Here is a 19933-nt window from a genome sequence, read left to right as displayed (position 1 = left end):
AAGTCTCGTGTCCACCGAGGAAACTGGTTGGGGGAGGGGGAGGATTGCGCATCGCACCCAAAAGTAGAGGGATTTGTTTCCATCCGGGAGATTTTAGGAACGGACCAGGAGCAAAAGGGTGAGTTCTTGTCAGTGTTTAGTAGGCGGGGTTGGGAGGGGACCCAAATCCCTGGCACTTGACGAGTTTAACGTTCATGTGGTTCCACTGCTGATATTCATCACGTAGGTACCAGGGCCATCCCCTGGGAATCCAACATGGAATTTATGATCCAGTCAGCCTCTTTCCCCGAGAAGGAAAGTGTAGTGAGGAGAACTCATAAGCAGCCCAGCAGCCTCTTCTCGCCTGTGGTCCCGGGAGGCTGAGCAGGAGAATCGCTTGAGGCGGGGGTTCAGCGCCAGCGTGGGAAAACCAGCGAAACCTGTCTTTTAAAAACAGCACGGATGGACTAAAGATTCGTTAGAGATGTGCTCGGTCCTCAGAGGAGCTCATACAATAGAGCCCCGAACTCCAGGCTGTGGCAAACAGACAGCGAGGAGGGAAGGAGGAATGAACCAGGATAAGAAAGAGATGAAGGGAGAGGATCGACCCTTTGAAGAACTTGCGGAGTTGAACTTGAGAGAGAACCATTGCAGAGCTAGCAGAAGAAGCAAGGACTCGAGATGTAACGTTAGGGCTCATTGTGAGGTCCTCAGATTGAGAACATCTGCGTTACGTTGTGAAAGGAGCTCAGCCACCACCAGCGCACACTAGCTAATCACTGCAAGTGCCTGTCGGCTGGGTGTCACTTGTCACTCACTGTACACACTGCTGTAGAGGGACTGCAGGAAGGCGAGGAAGAAGGATGGGACTCTGTGTGTGCCTGGGCCTGGGGCGGGGTGGGTTTGGCTTGAATGTGAGGATCTGTCCAGGATCCATTCGTCATGGATCAGGTCTCTGCCCAGTTTTCAGCAGGGATAAGCATTGCTGTGAAGGACCTTGTTACAGAGTCGTAGGATGCGAACTGTGGCTGTGATGAGAGATCCCAGGGTTAGGGGCAGAGAGGCAGAGACTCCATTCTCCTAGCACGTGGGTGCAGGGGACTTGGGAAGACTTGAGAGATTTCTGAGTGTGTCTGATGAGAGATCCTGAGGGAACAGGAAAAGCAGTGGCAGGCTTCCCCCCAGGGGAGGAATCCCACACACTTTTTGAGATCCTGTTGGTTGATTCCCCAGCGAAGAGACCTAGGCCCTGTGCTCTGTCACATTCTAGCTCCGTGACCCTGGAGTGCACAATTGTTAAACTTCCAGGAGCCAGTCAGTGAGGGGCACCCATTTCTTTTTACCAGAGCTGTGGCAGGGTCTAGTCAGTTTCTGTTGGATGAGACTCGAGTCTGAGAGCTGAAGTTGCGGTGGACACTCTTTGCTCTGTGGTATCAGGTTAGAAGACATTGGTACAGGTTCCAGAGTCTAAATGGAGGCCTGGAATGTTTATTCATTTAATTTATTTAATGGACAACTTTTCCTCTACTTACAGGCCTCTCTTTTCTGGCTCTGGCCTTTTTTCATCTCAGCAGTCTAAATCTATACAGTTGGGTCAGGGAGCCTTTGCTGAAAGTGCTGTGTGGACATACAGGATTTCTGCCATGCATGAGTCTTGGAGGGAACAGAGTTAGGAGTATGATGTCTGGGTGCCATAGGTTCCTTCCCAACATACTAGTATGCTCGGAGAGTAGGTAACAGGGCAGTTAGGGTGGAAGGGCACGGACTATAAATCAGTGCTTCCTATAACTTACTCTGTTCATCCTCACCCAGTCATAGAAGACAAGTGTTATTTTCCTTGTTGTTCAGATGAAGACACAGGTTCAGAGGGCTTAAGTGACTTACCCAGGTTCCCCTCCTAGGTAAGGGAGAAAACCGAGTTTTAGTGAGGTGCTTTTGACCATCACAATCTCTCAGTCGTGGTAGCCTTCTTTGTTTTGGATGACAACAGACAAACCCACACCAAGCAGGATCTGTGTGGTTCTGGAAGGCTGGGAGGTGTGTGGTCACTGCCGTGGCTTCTTTTGGAGCATTGAGATTGGATGCTGAAGTGTCCACATGGCTCCTTATCACATCAGCAAATACAGGATAGTGGCAAGGTTCTGAGTTTGGTCCCCAGTACCAATAAACAAACGAAAACAAACACAGAAAACCCACCACTCAATCCTGACTTCAGGTTTTTACACTTGATCTTAGCTAAAAGGCTGAGAAGCGATTCAGGTTCTTGTGTACAGTGTCACCCTCCTTGTTTCCTATGGCCCCTTGTCAGATAACCCTGGAAGCATTATGTGGTCACATATTTGCAGTGTGACCTGGATAATATCTGCAAATGTTTCCTGTGTACATGTGGCTCCTGCTTGTGGGTGGCTGAAAAGGGACAGGTGACGGGCACTATGTTTGCTGTGTCGTTGAAGAATGTTCCCCCAAGGAAGAAGCACTTGTGGCCATTTTACCTCCTAGTATCCAAGATCACTGAGGAGTTAGGATAGCAAACCTGTGGTCAGGACTGTGGGACCAGGGCTATGGTGCAATGCTTGACACCAGCATGTTGCTCAAGAGTTCCCTGGCCCTTTACCTGGACGTCAATGTCCAGGAGACAGGCCATTCATTCTCTTCAGGCCCTGCAGGCTAGTGGCTACTCTTCTTCTACTTAGGAAGTTGGTCTGTGATTTGTTACCTTGTGTTTTGGTCAGGATCCAATGCTTCTTCTATTGTAACAAGCAAACTGTGACATTCCTGTTGCATACCCATTAAAAGTTCATTGCTGTTGGACATCAGAGTTAAACCTGTTTGATAGTGAGGTCGGGTTGCTGGATACTGTCCTTTAGTCTGCCTTTCTGGGATGCCCGTGTGCCCCTTGTCTAGCACCAGGGTAATGTTGCATTAAAATCAACACAAAACAATAATAACCTGTTTATTTCATGACTGTACATTCCAGCTTTTACTTATTCTTTTTTTTTTTTTTGCTGGACTAGGTTGTACAGTGTGAAGTGTCTCAGGAACCTTTACAGAAGTTCTGGTTTTGGCTGAAATTGTGACCTTTCTGACCTTCCTTGTGTTCTAGCAGTAACCTCAGGCAAGGTTAAAGGCTACCAGTACAAAAACAGGCTTGATGCCCTCTCCAGAGTTTGCAGGTGTAGCATGTGGAAATCTCTCTGACTTGGGGAGAAATGGAGCTGCTTCTGTATGAGGAACTATACAGACACACAGTAAAGGATGTGGCACTATAAGAATTGTAGCAGTGAAGCACCCCATATTGAGTAGTCTCCTGTTCCTGGAGAGGGGCAAGCAGTGCAGGCTGGAGAGAAGTATGTTACCATGGTCAGCCTGGATAAGTAGAACCTTCTTGCTGTTGGACAGACTTGTCATGTGAGCCAGAATTGCTGAGGGAGATCAGGCATAGAGCATCACTATATGTCCAGGAGGACAGTGTGGGATGGGTATGGTTCCTATGTGCCCAAATTAGGGTGTATCATAGTCCCAGCCTCTCTTCCTAAATGAGTATGAACTTTTATAAGTGCCTCAGGCTGGGTGATGTCATCCTGCAAGCTTCCAATACAAGGGTGAGTCTAAGCTGATGACTGCAGGTCTGTCCTTTTCCCAGCTACTTCATCTCTGATACATAGTGGTCCCCAAGTGGAAGGGTTTATGCAGTAGCAGAAAAAGATCATTTTACTAACTGGAGGCCTGCATAGTCAGACCCTGCTCAGGCTAAGGAGCCAGAATGTTGGGGGGGGCAAGGAAGGACATGATGGAAATGATGTCATAGTGAGGTGACAGAGGTATCCTGGACACCAGGTAGGACATCCCAGGTTCCTACCCTATACTTGTGGAAGCTCCCTCCAGGGACACATCCTGTCTTGGTATCCAGACTCAACCCTGCAGCCTTGCTTTCCCCTGCTCCAGCCCTGGCACTCCCCAGTCACCCAAACCTGGAATTTTTTGCTAATTCTGCTGCAAATCTACTCCTGTTCTCTTGGCCGGCATGTTGTCTTCCAACTCTCTTTCATCCATACCTCTGTGGGTTCAGCACTGCAGTTTCCTGGACAGGGGAAAGGAGAATTTGATTGGAAAGATAACTGGTGAGTAGGAAGTGCCTTATCCTGTGCATTGTGACCAATGTAGAGATTGAGTCCTTTGCTCCTGACAGTGTGTTCCTCATTACAATTGCGTATGTTGCCTCCGCAACTATTGAAAACAACAGTGGGCAGAAATCTTACTGTGTTCCCGAGACTGATAGTGTTATGTGTGCTCATACTGGACATCTCTCTCTGTATACAACATAGATGCCGACTTCCAAGAGGAGGAGATTGTCAGAAACTGTCCTCCTGCTTTGAGGCTGCCAAGCTCTGTCCCTCTGATTGGCTCCTCCCTGTTCCTCCTCCCTGACCAAATGCACAGTCTGCTGGTGGGGCTGTTCCAGTTCCTCCTGGAGGATCAGAGGAGGGGCCCAAAGGTGTGCCGATGTACCTTCCATTCCTGTGCCTTGGTGAAGGGAATGACTAGTCATGGAAGGGGCCAAGGGCCACAGGAAAGTCAAGTGGAATCTGACTGCAACACTCCATGTGAGGAGAAAATTCTCCTGTAATGTCTCAGCCAACACATGCAAATCCAAAGCAGCTTGTCCTGACAAACTAAGTTCACCAAGGTTTGGAGAGAAGAGAAGATGGAAAGCAATGGCTACAGGGGTGCAAGTTCACTTTGGGTGAGGGGAAATGATTGAGGACTTGGTAAAGAGGGGGGGTGGTCAATATTGTGAGTGTGCCAGATGTCTCACATTTTATTTGTTGATTTCAGAATGTGGAAATAAGGAGAGAGAAGTGTTTTGATGGCTCTAAACTCACAAGGACCTCATAGTGTAGAGAGATAAAAGATATAAATTCGTTTCCTTAGAGATGGTGGTGGCACCCTGGAGCCAGTGATCAGTGCTGATTTGACACCTACTGTACAAATTAGGTACAGAGGTCAGAGGAAAGATGTATACTGGAGGTGGAACTCCAATTCTAACCAAGTGTGTGTGTGTGTGTGTGTGTGTGTGTGTGTATTTTTTTTTTTTTTTTTTTGGTACCAGGAAGTAAACTCAGCATCAGGATCTTGCACTTGCGATGCTGGTGCACAGGGCCAGTGAGCTAAATCCCCAGCCCCCTAAAAACCATATATTATCCAAAAGGCACATCTTAATTCACAGCATATCTTGATTGTGTGAGCCTGACACAAAACAGGGCCTTGCCTTCAGAATATAAAATTACAAATAGTATTTCTTAGAAAGGGCCAGCATATAAAAACTTAAAAAAAAAAAAAAAAAAAGAAAGGGCCAGTGCAAGGGAGAGTAGCAGTTTGAATGTGAGCTTTGTACTTTCCCAGTAAATATGTCTCTTCCCAGTTGCTAGAATATGTAAGTTGCTTATGTGTTGTTTGGTAGCAACACACTTTGATTGTGTACCTACTAGGGGCAGGCTTGCTCTGGACATTTAAGATATATCCGTGGACCAAAGAGGAAATTACCTTTCCTTTTTTTTTGCTTACTAAGTAGAAATAAACATAAATACATGTACCCAGTATTCAGAGTGTGCTAGAAGGTGAGAATAAAATATGGAACTAAGAATGAGTAGAACTGTTGACAAATACCTCTTTTTGGTGGTGCTACTAAAAACGGGTGTGGGGGGCAAAGAGCACTTAGAAGGCACTAGGAATTGATGAACAGCCTTGGAGCCCAGGAAGGGAAAGTGAATGGGCAGCTGGCCTAGGGTGAGTTCATTTGTAACAGGTGGTATTGGAAGGTGTGGCCCAGAGAGAACCTGGTATAAGGGATGTGGTTGGAAATGAGGCCCTGTGTGAGTATGGCCAGACAGGGACCCTAGGAAGTCTTTACAAGCTGGTAGGACTGGTGCAGGACATTGGCCTCAAGTGCTCAAATCAGGTGATCCTCAACAAACTGAGTTCCAGAAAGTCTGGTTTTCTATACACAGGTGACCACACCTATGTCCATCAAAAGCCTTGCCCTCAAATTATAGCCAGAGTAAATGCTGTGTAGCTCAGGGCAGCAGAGGACAGGTAGCTCAAGCAGATGCTCCCCACCTGCCATCTGGATGGACAGAGAAGCATAGAGAAGCTGAGATGCTGTGTATCATGGGTCCAAGACTAAGGGGAGTATGGGGCATACCTGGAAATGGAGGTGAGCGGTTGAGCGCCTATGTCTGGAGCCAAAGCCTAGGCTACTCAGGCCTGGAAGACTTCACACAGTAACACCTATCCAGGGACCGTGTGAGGGCTCCAAGTATACATGGTCATATATAGCAGTGTGTTGGCAGGACTCAGGCCTTTCTTCCTGGCCCACACTCAGGGAGAATGTCTCAGATACTGGAACCATCTCTTCAGTATGAGGCAGAAAGACAGGTTTAGGTGACTGACAAAGCCCGGGAGGCAAACAGGACCACAGGGCAGGCTCTTCACCCTTGTCTCCCAGACACCCTCTACCCCAGAAACTACCTTCAGGGCAGCCAGAACCCTGCTGTTGGCCCTCAGCCCAGTCTGGACTCTAGTCTTCTTTTGCTGGGTGAAAATCCTATGCGTGTGTATGATAGGGACTAAAACACGTGATCACATGGATCATCCCAGAAGTACCTGGGCCCAGGGAGAAGTTCATGGCATTGTGGACCTCTTGGGGTCCATCACCACACATCAGATTCCTGTGCGAACTCGGCATCTTCCTCCTCTTGACCCAGTCCTGACTATCTGGCAAGAATCCAGACCTTAGTGACTTGCACCTTTTCTGAAAACAACATTGTCCTTCATTGTGCCATCTCAAAGCCTGTTGCTTGGGACGGAAGCCCTCAGGATCCCGTCCTGAGGACCACCGAGGTTATTCTTGCCAGGGCCATAGTGTTATTTGTGGTGCAAGAGGGTACAGGATATCACTGACCATAGGGAAACTGACAGTCCAGGAGAGGTCAGAAATGCTAGTGCTCTGAATTCCTTTCTCCAGATGTTAGGAGGTCCGAGGAAGCTCAGAGCTTCTGCTATGTCTGAGCTAGATACAAAATGGGCATTTTTTCTAATCTTGTTTCCTGTTTCAAAAGGCACTAGAGAAAGTCTTCTGGCCCTGGAGAAATAGAATGGTGGGAAGAAAAAACAAAACAAAACAAAACTCACCTAGAAAGCCTCTGTATAAGTTTTGAGAGAAAGAAAACACTTTCAACCCTGAAGTATTACAACTTGAATGTGATGTTCAGCCTAGCGTTCTGCTAAGAGGTGTTTTTTTTTTTTTTTTTGGAGGGTCTCACTATGTAGCCCAGGCTGGTCTTGAACTCACAGCGATCCTCCTGCCTCAGCCTCCTGAGTGCTGGGATTACAGGCATGTGCCACCACACCAGGCATCTGCTAAGAGTTTTAAAGACAGAAAAAAATATCATCCTGTAAACAGCCAGCTCCTCGAACTGCTCCGAGATCTAAAAAACTAACCTGTTCTCAAGTAGAGGACATGCCTGCACTGTGGGTCTGCATTCATCCAGGGTACCTGCCCATCTGTGAGTGCCAATGACTTTAGACAAAGGGAAAAGAGATTCCTACCTCCATGACAGGGGCCATATTTGCCAGATTTTTTTTTTTGGTTTTGTTTTGAAGTCTTCTAAATCTGTTGAGATATACTTTTTATATAAGTAAAAGAAAAATTACAAGCATTTATTGTCTACAGTGAGCATACTGGTTTCTTACCTTTGTACTTTTATATCCAACTGTTCACATCCCACGCTTCACCTCAACCTGTTCCAGCACTCCCCTTCTAAGATTCTGGATCTTGTTCTCTGGTATTTTCCTTGCATGACTCCATTTAATTCTCACAGAGGCATTATGAAGTAAATGCTGCTTTTACTCTCATTTTACCCAGGAAGCATTGAAAAGCTTGTAAAAATATTAAGTCAGTCACCCAAGGCCATACAGCTAGTGTAAATTTATGTTTTGATAAAGACTGGATTTTTTGTCACTGTATTTTATGCACTTGACTGTGTCAGTGAAGATAGATTGGGTTAAGAGTCAGAAAAGTGGAACTCTTCTTTGAAGAACCAGACAGTAAATATTCTTTCCCTTGTAGGCTGTGTCTATGGCATCTACACAAATACAAAGTTACAGTGCAAAGCAGCCACAGATAATATGTAAATAAAGAGCATGCTTGTGTCCCAGTCAACCCTGATTTACAAAAATAAGTGGTGGGCAGGATTTGATCGGAGAGATTTATAGTTTGTGGACTGTTGGGTTAGTTAAGCTGCAGTGACAAACAGTTCTTAAAGCTAATTGGTTGAATACAACAGAAACTTCGGTCTTGTTCTGCATGTTGGTGTGGCTCATTAGGAAGACTCACCATGGTGACTTAGGAACCCAGATGCTGATGACTTTGTTTCAGCCTGTGCTCCTGGGTCACTGCATAGCTAAAGGGGAGCACTGTGTGTGTTTCTTCCGCGTGGAAACGACAGAGATTGCTTATCTTGTTTCACCGGGCCAAAGCCAGTCACATGGCTTTTTCCATGATATGATCAGAAAATTGGAGCCTACTGAAAAATTGAAGAGAACAGAGTACAATGCAGAAAAGGGGAGAGGCAATCTGCATTTATTTCCCAGCTCGAATCTACAGAGACCCAGCAAATGTGAGTGACTCCAGAGGGCTTCAGGAAGAAATGCTCCAGTGCAACAAGGGCAGTGGATGCTGTGCACTGTAACACCTGATGTGTGACACCAGTCCAAGTGTGTGCCATTCTAGGGAGGGGCCACCTGAACCCGGGACTCAGAGCAGCTGTTTGTTGGCTTCATCTCAGGACTCTGAATGTTAAACTCCCACAGTGGCTAGGTGAGGGACAACCATGGGAGATGTCCATTGTCAGGAAGCCATGATCAGGCCACCAAGAGATACCCAGCATTCTAAGCTAAATTGACTAAGGCCCTACCTCCATGATCAGAGGGCCAGTTCAGCCTGAATTCTTACAGATTTAAAAGTTCCAGAACCAGAACTCCACACTAATCCTACTGGTGGCTTGCTGGCCAGCATGGAACTCAGCTATGACTGCCTCCTTTGTGTACCAGTGAGAGCGGAGTTATACCTAGGATGGGGCACTGCCACAAAATGATAGACCCCACAAGACAACCACAGGCTTGAAATCACAGAAATTTTTTTCTTTGCTTTTATTTTTTTTTAATTTTTATTTGTTTGTATATGTTTGTTATTCTGTGTGAACACTTTTTTTTCCAAAAAATATTTATTTTGTTTTGTTCTTGTCTGTGTTTTCTTCTACTTTCCTTCCCTCCTGTCTTCTTCACCAGTTTCCTGAGTCTTGGGTACCATCTTCCTTCGTCCTTCAGCCTTGGTTCTAATCTATTTTTTCTATTTTTATTTCTCTGTTTCCCCCCACTTCTCCCTTTTCAGTGTTCTCCCCTTAGTTACTTCAGTCTTTTTACTCTCTGTATAATTTCTTTGTTCTCCTTTTTCTTTTATTTCCATAAAAATCCATCTTTATTGAACATAGGAATAGATGGATTTTTAAGTTAATTATTTTTGCTTTATGGGTAGTCTCTGATCCATGGTAGAACTTACTGCTACTATATGAAGATGCTTGTCTATTCTAAATTCTATAGTCATAAATATATTTTGTGATTGGCTTATTAGTACATAGTGCATGGTAATCTCTGGTATATGCACTGCTCAAGCTGGTGATAGGGGTTCATCCTCTCTACAGCAAATATGAAGCATGGGCACAAATTTGAGTTTTATATAAAAATTCAGTTTTACTCTTATTCTTACATTAGTAGGAGCTGACATCTATAGCTTACATCCAAGCAAATAGTTTTTTCTATCTCCTAGCCAAAAAAAACCCACATATACTGTATTGTTTTCTGTAGACAAGACTTGCTTTTTATATTTCAATGAGCATACCATATAACCCTTTCTTGAACAAATGACCAGGGTATACTGAAACCATCTTTGGAGGAAATGTTTAATATGCATATCTTATTTAAATAAGTCCTCCAATAAGAAATGGAGAATTCATTGTCTTTACTTTGAAGGCTTTGTAGTTATCTGTCAAATTTATATGTGCAGCTCACTAACATTCCATATAATAGTTCTCAGAAGGAATTAAAAGTCTCAAAATTCTGTGTCTCCTCTGGCTTGCTTCTCTCTTGATTCTACCCAGGCTTTATTAATGGTTCGCTTCATATCATCATCTCCATCTTCATAAATTTTCTTTAGAACATTCATTAATCCCTCACTAGGCTCTGTTTCAGCATCATAGGATGGCTTTTCTTTTTCTTTGCATTCTTTTTCAACCTGAGTCAAGTACTCCCATCGTGTATTTTCTGCTTTCTTTTCACATAAGAACTGTGTCAGTCTTGATTTTTTTTTAACTGACTTCCACTGAGATGGGTTTCAAGAGATTGTTCACAATCATAGAGTAACTCTTCCCATTTAAACTCTTTACCAAAATATCAAATGACCTGTCTGTGAAATGCACCTCTACATTCTCAGCAGGAACTTCACGAACTCCAGTTAAGGTAATGTAGATTTTCACAAACTTACCTGATTGATCCCATCTGTAATTACTGATTTTCACAGTATATCCTGTTGTGATGGGAGCAACCACAGCAACTGGCTTTTCATTGTCAAGAAATTCTGGTTTCTTTTTTGTTTTTTGATTTTTGTTGCACTTTGTTCTTTATTTCTGTTTCAATCTTGGATTTTTCAGCCATCAGGGCATCACAGACTCTCTTCCTTGTGGCCTTTTCCAGCATCACCTTTACCTCTTCTACAACATTTTGCAACTCCTCCAAAGGTGAAGCCGTGCCCTGGGTCAGACCGAAGGCCCGAGCTGCAGGGCTGCACTCAGGGACAGGAACCGCTGGACCCAGTGCACTTTCAGCGCCAGTGGACCTCAGCTGCACAGGCCACGGGACTGGCAGCTGTGTGCGCCCCGGAACTGTGTGAGATTGTGGCCTGCCCTTTTCTGTTTCTTGCTAGTTTTTTTTTTCCTACCTTCGACCCATTCTGTGGACATCCTTCTACATCCCAATGAGATCCTTTGTACCATTTCTCTCTCCTCTGTCTCATGTCATAGAATTTGAAGATTCAAAGTTTCCTTTTTGTATCCCCACTTCCCAAACCCTGAATTTTTAGCAGTATAACCACAAAGCTTTCTGAGTCATTTGATAGTTAACTTTGTAAAATTACATTTAAATTCTTTTCTGCTACTAGCAGAGAGATAGATGTTACTCCTGCTCAGTACATATTAGCTGTAAGTCAATACTTGGGTCGCCTTTGTGTTTACATAAATATTGACAGTTTCTTTTCTAGGAATAAGGGAGGTACATAACTGCTTCTTATGGTATATTAATATCTAACTTGATTCGGGTAAACTACGGTACGTGTTTCCTTTCGTATTAACACGATCCCATAATTGTCACTATTTCTCTGTAAGCCAACACTCAAATTGTCTTTGTGACAGTGAAAATACTGGAGTGCATTCCCTGAGTGGACTAACTAGACTACATCCTGTTTTCCCAGCATATCCAAGGCAGACAAATCTTGGGGCTGTGGCAAAGGATGAGAGTCGCGCACAAAGTACATCACTGAAAAGCGCCTAAAGGGACCTCAATACTAGCAACAGACTCTTTAGACTAGAAGCATCTACAAACCTCAACACAAAACAGGTGAAACAAACAGAAACAATAAAAGACTAGGAAGAAAAGTCAGCAAAACGGCTCCTTAAACCCCCAAGTCCCCTAAAGCCAATCTAGGAGGCACCAAGGGGCAGAATAGTATAAAAACCACACACCCAAATTACTCAGAAGCATAGCAGAGGAGGTTAGAAAACAGCTCAAAGTGATACTCAGTGGGATTAGAGAAGATATAACTAAACATGTAATGGAAGTAATAACCAAAAGGATGTAGGAGCTCTCAGAAGAAACTAAGAGAAAGCAAGAAGAGCTAAACAGCATCACTCAAAACATTAATGACAATTTCACCAAAGACTTAAGAGTGCACACAATATTTTCAATCACAAATCCAGAAGATTGTATGGGCACCAGGATGAACCAATGTGAGAGAATTTCAGAACTAGAAGACAATGGTGCCTTTAAATACCAACTACCTAAACACACTTTAAAAACATCAAGAGAAAATGAAAACTTGATCCAACAGCTGCCAGATGATGCAAAGACTAAGCTAAGCATAATTGGAATAAGCGAAAAATCAGAAGACAGTTTGTAAAGGTTTTATTTCTGTAACGACAGTTAATGTTTTCAACTCCTTGAGAGCCTTTGAATGAAGAAAAATAAAGTACTGCCATTCTCTGGGGAAAAGTTTATACAAGTCCCCAAGTCTTTTAGGGTATTTTTGAGCCAATTTAGAACAACACTGTAAGAGTAGCCAGGTGTTCAGTGTTTTGAGTTCAGAGCTGAAATGCTCCCTCAGCAAATGCACCCTTACTGGAGGGGATTTGGTGCTGGAAGAAAAAGGTTTTAGATTAATAGGTCACATGCATTTGGCTCCTTAGTCTCAGGGTTATACATCAAAGCCCAAATACCAGTCTCGAGTGTGCTGTGGGATAAGATGGGGAAGGGACACTATTCGGGTGACAGTGTTCCTCCCTGTTCTCCTTAAGCCTGGGCACACTCAGCTGTAACTGCAGTGGCAATGTCTTTAGGCCTTCAAATTCTAAACTATAGGAACTGCTCTAAGCCCTGAGCCTTCTTTTAAAGAAGAGCCCAGTGGCTCACCAGCTCTAAGGTCTCTGCCACCATCCACATCTCAATTTATACCTGATGGCCTAATTCCCTGGTCCTATGCATCAGGGAGTTCCTCCAGCACTGCAGCTGCTCCCCTGCTCCTGACTTTTTGTTGTTGTTGTTGTTGACTCCAGTACCACTCGGTACAAATGGTCACAGTGTAGGATGAAGCATAACCTTGTAAGTTAGTGGCTTTTCCAGTGAAAGCAGTTGTGTATCCATCAGAGTTTCCTGTTCCTGGGTGTTTTTCTTTTGTTTCTTTTCCCTTGAGATGTGATCTCACTATTCAGTTTAGGTAGGCCTTGAACTCACTGTGTAGGCCAGGTTGGCCTCAAATTGCAGCAATCCTTTTGACTCAGCTTCTCAAGTTCTGGTATTGTAGGTGTGCACCACAATGCTGGGGCTCTTTGAAATTTTTTATTATTACATGTTTAAGTACATAATCATGTTCATCATGGGGAGTTGGTACGTGCACATAGCACATCTTGTTTTTATTTCCCCTTCTCCTCTCCCTCCTCCATCCATCTTTCACTCCCTTCCCATTTGTAAAAGATCTATCTCCCTTTTTTCCGATCATCCAACTTTAATTTTCTTCTATTATTTTTTCTTTTCCCTTCCATCCCTTCTCTCTCCCTTGTTCTCCTTCCCATTTACCTTCTAGTCTCTTTTTTTTTTCTTTTTCCCCATTTCCTATCCATCCTTTGTTTTGCTTTTTAAATTGTTTACACTTTCGGTTCCTCATATAAAAGAAACCAGTTAACCTTGAGTATCTAATTTATTCCACATAACACTGTGCTGTCAAGCAGCATCCATTTTCCTATAAACACTTAAATGTATCCTTTTTTATGGCACAGAATTACTCCAATATTTATACATACCACATTTTCTTCCTCCCCGCCCCCTGGTACCAGGGTTCGAACTCAGGACCTTGTGCTTGAGAGGGGGGTGTAGTACCACTGAGCTAAGTTCCCCACTCCAATGCTATGTTTTCTGTATCCATTCATCTATTGATAGGTGGGTTTTTAAAAAAATGTATCTGTATGCCAGGTGTTTTCCCCTCTAGTCAACTCTAGTCTCTTCCTGACAGTACTCTGGCCTAGAGATTAACTTATCTGTACTAATATAGCAAGAGGAACCTTTGAGCCTGGCATCCACTCAGGTTGGCCCAGTAAGCAAGGGCAGGAGAGTTGGCAGAAAGAGGAGGAGGGAGGGAGGAAGCGAGTGGGGCTGCTGATATTTATCCTGCCTTGTCTCTGGACCTCCTTTTAGGACAGCTGCTGGGCCCAGTTCCTAGACCTCTTCCCTGTTCAACCTATGAGCAACGTAGGTTTAGTTTGGGTTTTTGAGATGGGATCTCACTGTGGATTCTAGGCTGCTCTTGAACTCATTATGCAGCTCAGGCTGGCTTTGAATGTGCTGTGATCTTCTTCCCTCGGCTTCCAGAGTGCTGGGTTCCAGTAATACATAACCGTGCATGGCATGGTTCCTGTCCCAACCTCACTCCCCACTCCCCACCACACCTTCTTGATTCTACCTTTGATTATTCTACAGTTACAAAATATGCTCCCAAATATCCTTGAGTGTGGTGACCTGGCACCCTGTCCCTTAGAGAAGTGATTAAAAGGCTCAGTTAGAGAACATTTCTTCTATATACTGTGGGAAAGTTTGTCCTAGGTTTTTTGAACAGCTTACTAAGGTTGACTCACCTGTCTACTTTTTCCTATTGAAATGATTAGCTGTTGTTTTGCTTCACTCTGTCTTAAATTCTGAGTTCTCAGTGGGAACCAGCTGCTTTTGTAAATAAAGTGGGGACAAGGGTTTGAAGGGAGAGGAGAGAAATGGGGAAAAAAAGAAGAAAGATACATCACATATTTAATTCCTGTGGGAATACACATAGAAAGGGAACAGCTGGGTCCAGTGGGACGTCTAACCTTAGGTTAAAATGGGAGACATTCGTGTAAATACTGAATTGTTTCTCTGGTGTGAAAAAGTAAAGTGTAAATGAGGACCAGAATGTATAATAGATATGTGAAATAGGAAGAAAATATTCAAAGGGGAAGGGGGAACAAAGCAGGGGTGGGGGTAGAAAGGAAAGAAAATAAGGAAAAAACGGAAACAAAGCTTATGTGTATAGGGAGGGGTGGAGAGGTTGAAGGGAGGACAGGGGAATGGGGAAAACTAACCAAGATACATCATGTACAGATTTCACATGATGAATATGATCATAATGTATACCTAAAATGTACCAATAAACTCAATAAGTATATAGAAAGATACATCACGTACAGGTACAAATTCTACAGGATGGATGTGATCATTATATTTATCTAAAATGTACCAAAAACATTCATTTTTTTTTTTAAAGAGCAAGACAGCTATCTCTTGGAAGGGGCTGAGATAGAGTGGGGTGAACAGCCATCCTGATAAAAATGAAGAGTAGACAGTGAACTAGGACTGTGGACAAAGAATGCGTTGTCTCAGGCAGCATGGGAGGCAGACCACTCCCTCATAAAGGGAGGTGCAACCAGTCCCTACTAAGATCCTGAATGTCTACAAAATTGTAATGCAGATTAACCAGTTCCTTCCGAAATCTCAATTTTTTGGGCCAGGGATTTAGCTCAGTTCTACCACCTGCCTTGCAAGCAAGGGCAAGATCCCTAGTTCGACCTCCAAAACAAAAAGAAATAAATCAAAACCACAAAAAAGGAGGTATGAGGTCTCAATCTATTGTACATACTTGTGTGAGTGAATTGGAGTAAAAATCCGGAGTCTCAATTGATCATTTCAAATCTAGAGCCACCTGTGATAGGTGGCCACTAAATAAGCAATTCCTTTACCCAACTCACCTATATGTAATTCTAAATTGAGAAAATTCCTTGTGAAACCCGGAAATCCAGGAGCCATTCTCCTCCTTATTTTCAGTACAACTTCCCTAACATAAAAAACCAAAGCATACAAAATACAAATCAAGTTGATGGAGAGAAGGAAGAGACGCAAGTGAGTGAGAAGAATCGCCCAGGACCCATAGACCTTGGACAGGTACAGCTCTGCCAGGGAGCACAGGTGTGACAGATCTTGCTTTTGAGGAAGGAACATGGACTCTGCCCCTTAGTGAATGAGCCCAAGGCAACAGGCACAGTCCAGAGGTTCCTAGCAGAAGTGTGCAGAAGACCACCTGGACTCAGAGAAGACCTGATGTGCTGAGTGAGTGGTGGTGCATCCTAAAGAAAGCAGGAGGAAGGTGGCAGCCTCCTCTGAGTGAGGCCTGTGGACCCATCCAGACCCTGCCTTGCCCTCCAGGTTACTTCTGCAAAGATCACATGGGTGAATGTACCGGGGCTCCCTGCTGAGTTACAACTCAGCTCCTTGACCTTGGGATTTATGATTAACATATTTTCCCAGGAGCCAATGAGGTGGCACCCAGGTCTGCTTCCCAGAGCTGGGGCAGACCCTGGACACTGTCTTCTCAGTGCCAGGTGGAGGCTGAGGGCTTGGGCCACCGTCTGTCAGCTCCGTGGTAGAGCAGGTAAGTGGACAGGGGGGTAAGGTGAGGGCTCTCCATGTGGACTGGGAGCCCCTGAACATTTCTGGGGATCTCAAGGCCGAGCCATTTTGGAGTTTGGCCCCTTTTGCCTTCTCAGCAGCCTATGCCTTCACACTCAGCAGGAGGATTTGTTGATCTTTTTCTGGGGGACACAGGACTTGTGCAATAGATGGAAACTGGGAGGGAACAAAGGCCTGAAGACATGGGGTCTGGTGCCCCAGGTGCCATCCCAGTAAACCAAGAAGCCCAGAGAGACAATGAAAGGATAAGGAAGGGGGAGGGGAACACAGAACGGTGTCAGTGCTTCATGTACGTTATTCTGTTCAATCCTCAACAGTGTGTTGCTGTGCTTTTCAGATGAAGATACACAAGCTCCGAGATGTTAAGTGACGTGCTCAGGGTCGCACAGCAAGAAGGAAAAGGAACCAGTGTTCTGATCAGGTGTTTTTGATGCTCACCTTCTCATAGTGGTGGTTTCCTGCCTGTTGGTGCAAAAGTTACTGGACAAGCAAGACCTTTCAGCAAATTAGGAACAAAAATGTGCCTTTTCTTAAGCCTAACTCAGCCACTAAAGATGCTTGTGCATAGCATCAGAGAGAACTGTACAATAGTTTATGGTGGGCAATCCTGACCAGGTACTGTTCTCCCTGCACAGCTGTGTTTGGAGACCAGCTCCTTTCCAGGATCATCCACATGCCTCTGGGCCTTTATCTTTGTACTCTAGACTCCTGATTCATGGTCCATGTGCAGAGAGAATGATGACTATGCATGCACACCCAACACCTTGTTCATTTAGTTTGCTGCTAAGAGCATGTCTGTGGCTCCCCTTGCTCCTGGAATAGAATCCACACCACATATCCTGCATGTGGACACCTGGGTGCCCTCACCTACTCCTTCCAAAGGCAGTTTGGTCAGCCTCCTTTCCCCAAACCTGTGTCTTCTTCTCTCTCTGTTCAGACCTCTATTCCTCATCCTGAGGAGTCATCTCACTGTCTACTGAGGCCAGCTTCTTCATGTCTGTTTCTCCTGGCTCTTACCACACCTGGGAGGGCCTCCACCTGCATCCATATACTGAAATCTCAAGAGGATCTTCTTCCCTGGATGACCGATATCACTGCATCTCGGCCTTATCACAAGTTCACGCTTGTCCCCTGCTGCATAGTGAGAATGAGGGAAATCCAGAGGAGTCTGCTGTCCTCTGCTCAGGGAGTCTCGAGAGGAGAAAGCCAACACCTTCAGAGTCCTTTGCAGATATTACATATAGGTAGGCTTGAGCACATTAGCAAAAAGCAAGAGTCCCCTCAGTAGAGGAGAATTCCATGGAGAAGCAACTGCCCTCTGGTTTGCTTTTCCAGGCTTAGAGTTAGGAGTTCAGCTAAAATTTCTGAGCCAGTGTGATGGCGGTGACTCTAAGCCAGCACCTGGGCCTATGGCATCTGCCTACTGTCCTAGTGCCTGTTATCTGGGTGTAAGCTCTGCTGGGGCCCGCAAAGAACATATATGATAGAACAGGAGCATCCACACCGTCCCTGAGGGGCTGAATGGAGGAGAGGAAGTGTGTGGCCGCTGTTTCTTGATGTGTGACTATGCACCACCAGGTGCTTTGGAAGAAGTGCAGCTGTGAAGGACTTTGTTACTGAGCCAGGAGACCTGGAAGCTGGCCCGAGATAAGAGAGCCCCAGGCCAAGACAGGGTTTCAAGGCTCCTACCACATATGTGCACAGAATCGTGGTAAAGTGTGCACAGGGCTTAGTATGTTGCATGATAGGAGATGAGGCTGAAGAAAGCAGGAAGTGGTCCAGGTTCTCATGAGAGTGATGACAGATTCCATGTCCTTCTACAAGATAATTCTCCAGGGATCAAAAGGTGAATCACAAAAATGAAAGCTTCCTGTTCTTGCACTTTCCTACCACTGGACCTTGCTCTTTATGATTAAAATTATTCATGAGCCAAGCAATGAATGGCATTCAGATCTGCTGTGCAGAAGTGGGGCAGACCTCAGACAGTCTCTTCCTGGACTCTGTTAGGAACTGAAGGCTGAGGCCACCCTGCACACTGTTGCCTCTGTGGTAAGAGCTAAGAGGTAATGCTTGCAAATTCAGGCCTCTCAGTGTGGGCCCAAAGATCCAAAGGGTCTTGGGGATCTCAAAATTGGGCCATATTGGTCCTTGAACCTTTTACCTTGTCAGCATCCAATACATTTACACTTGGGTCAAAGAGATTTTGCTCTGTCTCCTGCTAGAGAATACAGGAATATTGCCATAGATAGACCCTATGAAGAGAGCAAAGGGGCTAGGGCTGAAAGGTCTGGCTGTCACACGTGTCATCTCAATATACCAAGAGCTTCAAAGAACCAGTGAGTAGTGTATTGCAGTTGCAGTGGAAGGGACTGTATACAGCAGCACTTCATATAAGTTATTGTGTTAAAGCCTCAAACAATTCTACAAGGCAGGGTGCTTTTCTCTTCTCTGGTGCTGGTGGCCTGCTTCCTTTGGGGCCACAGCAGAAGGACACACACTGAGCAAGGTTTCCATTGTGCCTGGGCGACCAGGAGTGGTTGGGTCCTCACACAGCTCTCCCTCTTCTGCAGGGCTGCAGGGAAGTCACACAGGCAGATTTGGCAACCCCTGGAGGGCAAAGTGGTAGACACAGAAGTGGCAACATGACTCCTCATCACATCCGCACATATCGGGAGAGCGACCGAAAACCAGTCCTGGACTTGTTCTGCAGGGGCATGACTGAGCATGTCCCTGCCACCTTCCGCCACATGCTGATGCTGCCTGGAACCCTCCTGATTGAGCTCGGGGTGCCCCTCTCCCTGCTCCTGTTCTCTGGCTCCTGGCTCCTGGCGATCACGTCCAGCCTCACTCTGCTGCTCTTGTTGTGGTTCCTCGCCAGATACAACTGGAAGCTGTATGTGGCCACATGTTTGCGCACAGACATGGCTGACATCACCAAATCCTACCTGAGTGCGTGCGGCTCCTGCTTCTGGGTGGCCGAGTGTGGGGGGCAGGTGGTGGGCACTGTGTGTGCTCTGCCGGTGAAGAATCCCCCACTGGGGAAGAAGCAGTTGAAGCTGTTTCACCTCTCAGTGGCTAAGGAGCACCGAGGAGAGGGGATAGCGAAAAACCTGGTCAGGACTGTCCTCCAGTTTGCCCGGGACCAGGGCTATGTTGAAATCGTGCTTGAGACAAGTATAATACAGCGCAGTGCCCTGGCCGTATACCAGGGCATGGGCTTCCGGAAGACGGGCCATTATTTTATGAATATTATCTGGAGGCTGGCAGGTATTCCTATATTTCATTTATTGTACCAACTCCCTTCTGCTCGGGATGGGGGCCTGTGATCTCTTTCTTTCGTATTAAGAAAAACCTGATTGACTGTGCTGTAATCACAAAGTACGACATTTCTGTCTTACAAACCATAAACTCTGATTGTCTGATCTGAGCTGGGCACGTGTGATGGTGTTTTGCAGGCAGTTGCCGCTCTCCTCCATTGTCTTTGTGCATTGCCCCTCCTCATGTTTCTAGTGTCACGATAATGTTGCTTTAAAAACGACCACAGCACAATACCAGACACATGTTTTCTCTGAAGTTGTGGCCTGCA

At 45.3% G+C, this 19933-nt stretch overlaps 1 protein-coding gene and 1 pseudogene across 5 annotated transcripts; one reads left to right on the top strand and one right to left on the bottom strand.

Moving 5' to 3' along the window:
- Positions 1-23: 23 nt before the first annotated feature.
- Positions 24-19769, top strand: LOC104852100 (probable N-acetyltransferase CML1). Of its 5 annotated transcripts, none has more exons than XM_033764796.1 (3): positions 24-118; positions 16685-16768; positions 18918-19769. In XM_033764796.1, the coding sequence occupies exon 3, from the start codon at positions 18990-18992 to the stop codon at positions 19671-19673; it is 684 nt and encodes a 227-aa protein (XP_033620687.1). In that variant the 5' UTR covers positions 24-118; positions 16685-16768; positions 18918-18989; the 3' UTR covers positions 19674-19769. The 5 variants fall into 5 exon arrangements, with proteins under 5 accessions (XP_033620687.1, XP_010607885.1, XP_019060859.1 ...); XM_019205314.2 differs by lacking the exon at positions 24-118 and adding an exon at positions 16186-16309; XM_033764791.1 differs by lacking the exon at positions 24-118 and adding an exon at positions 16186-16309 and having other exon boundaries at positions 16665-16768.
- On the bottom strand, positions 10109-11054 carry LOC104852235 (annotated as a pseudogene).
- Positions 19770-19933: the final 164 nt, after the last annotated feature.

The sequence above is a fragment of the Fukomys damarensis genome, unplaced genomic scaffold (assembly GCF_012274545.1).
Source record: "Fukomys damarensis isolate Sample0158 unplaced genomic scaffold, DMR_v1.0_HiC HiC_scaffold_2, whole genome shotgun sequence".
Taxonomy (NCBI): domain Eukaryota; kingdom Metazoa; phylum Chordata; class Mammalia; order Rodentia; family Bathyergidae; genus Fukomys; species Fukomys damarensis.
The sequence above is the reverse complement of the archived record's forward strand: the minus strand, read 5'-3'. Positions and strand labels throughout refer to the sequence as shown.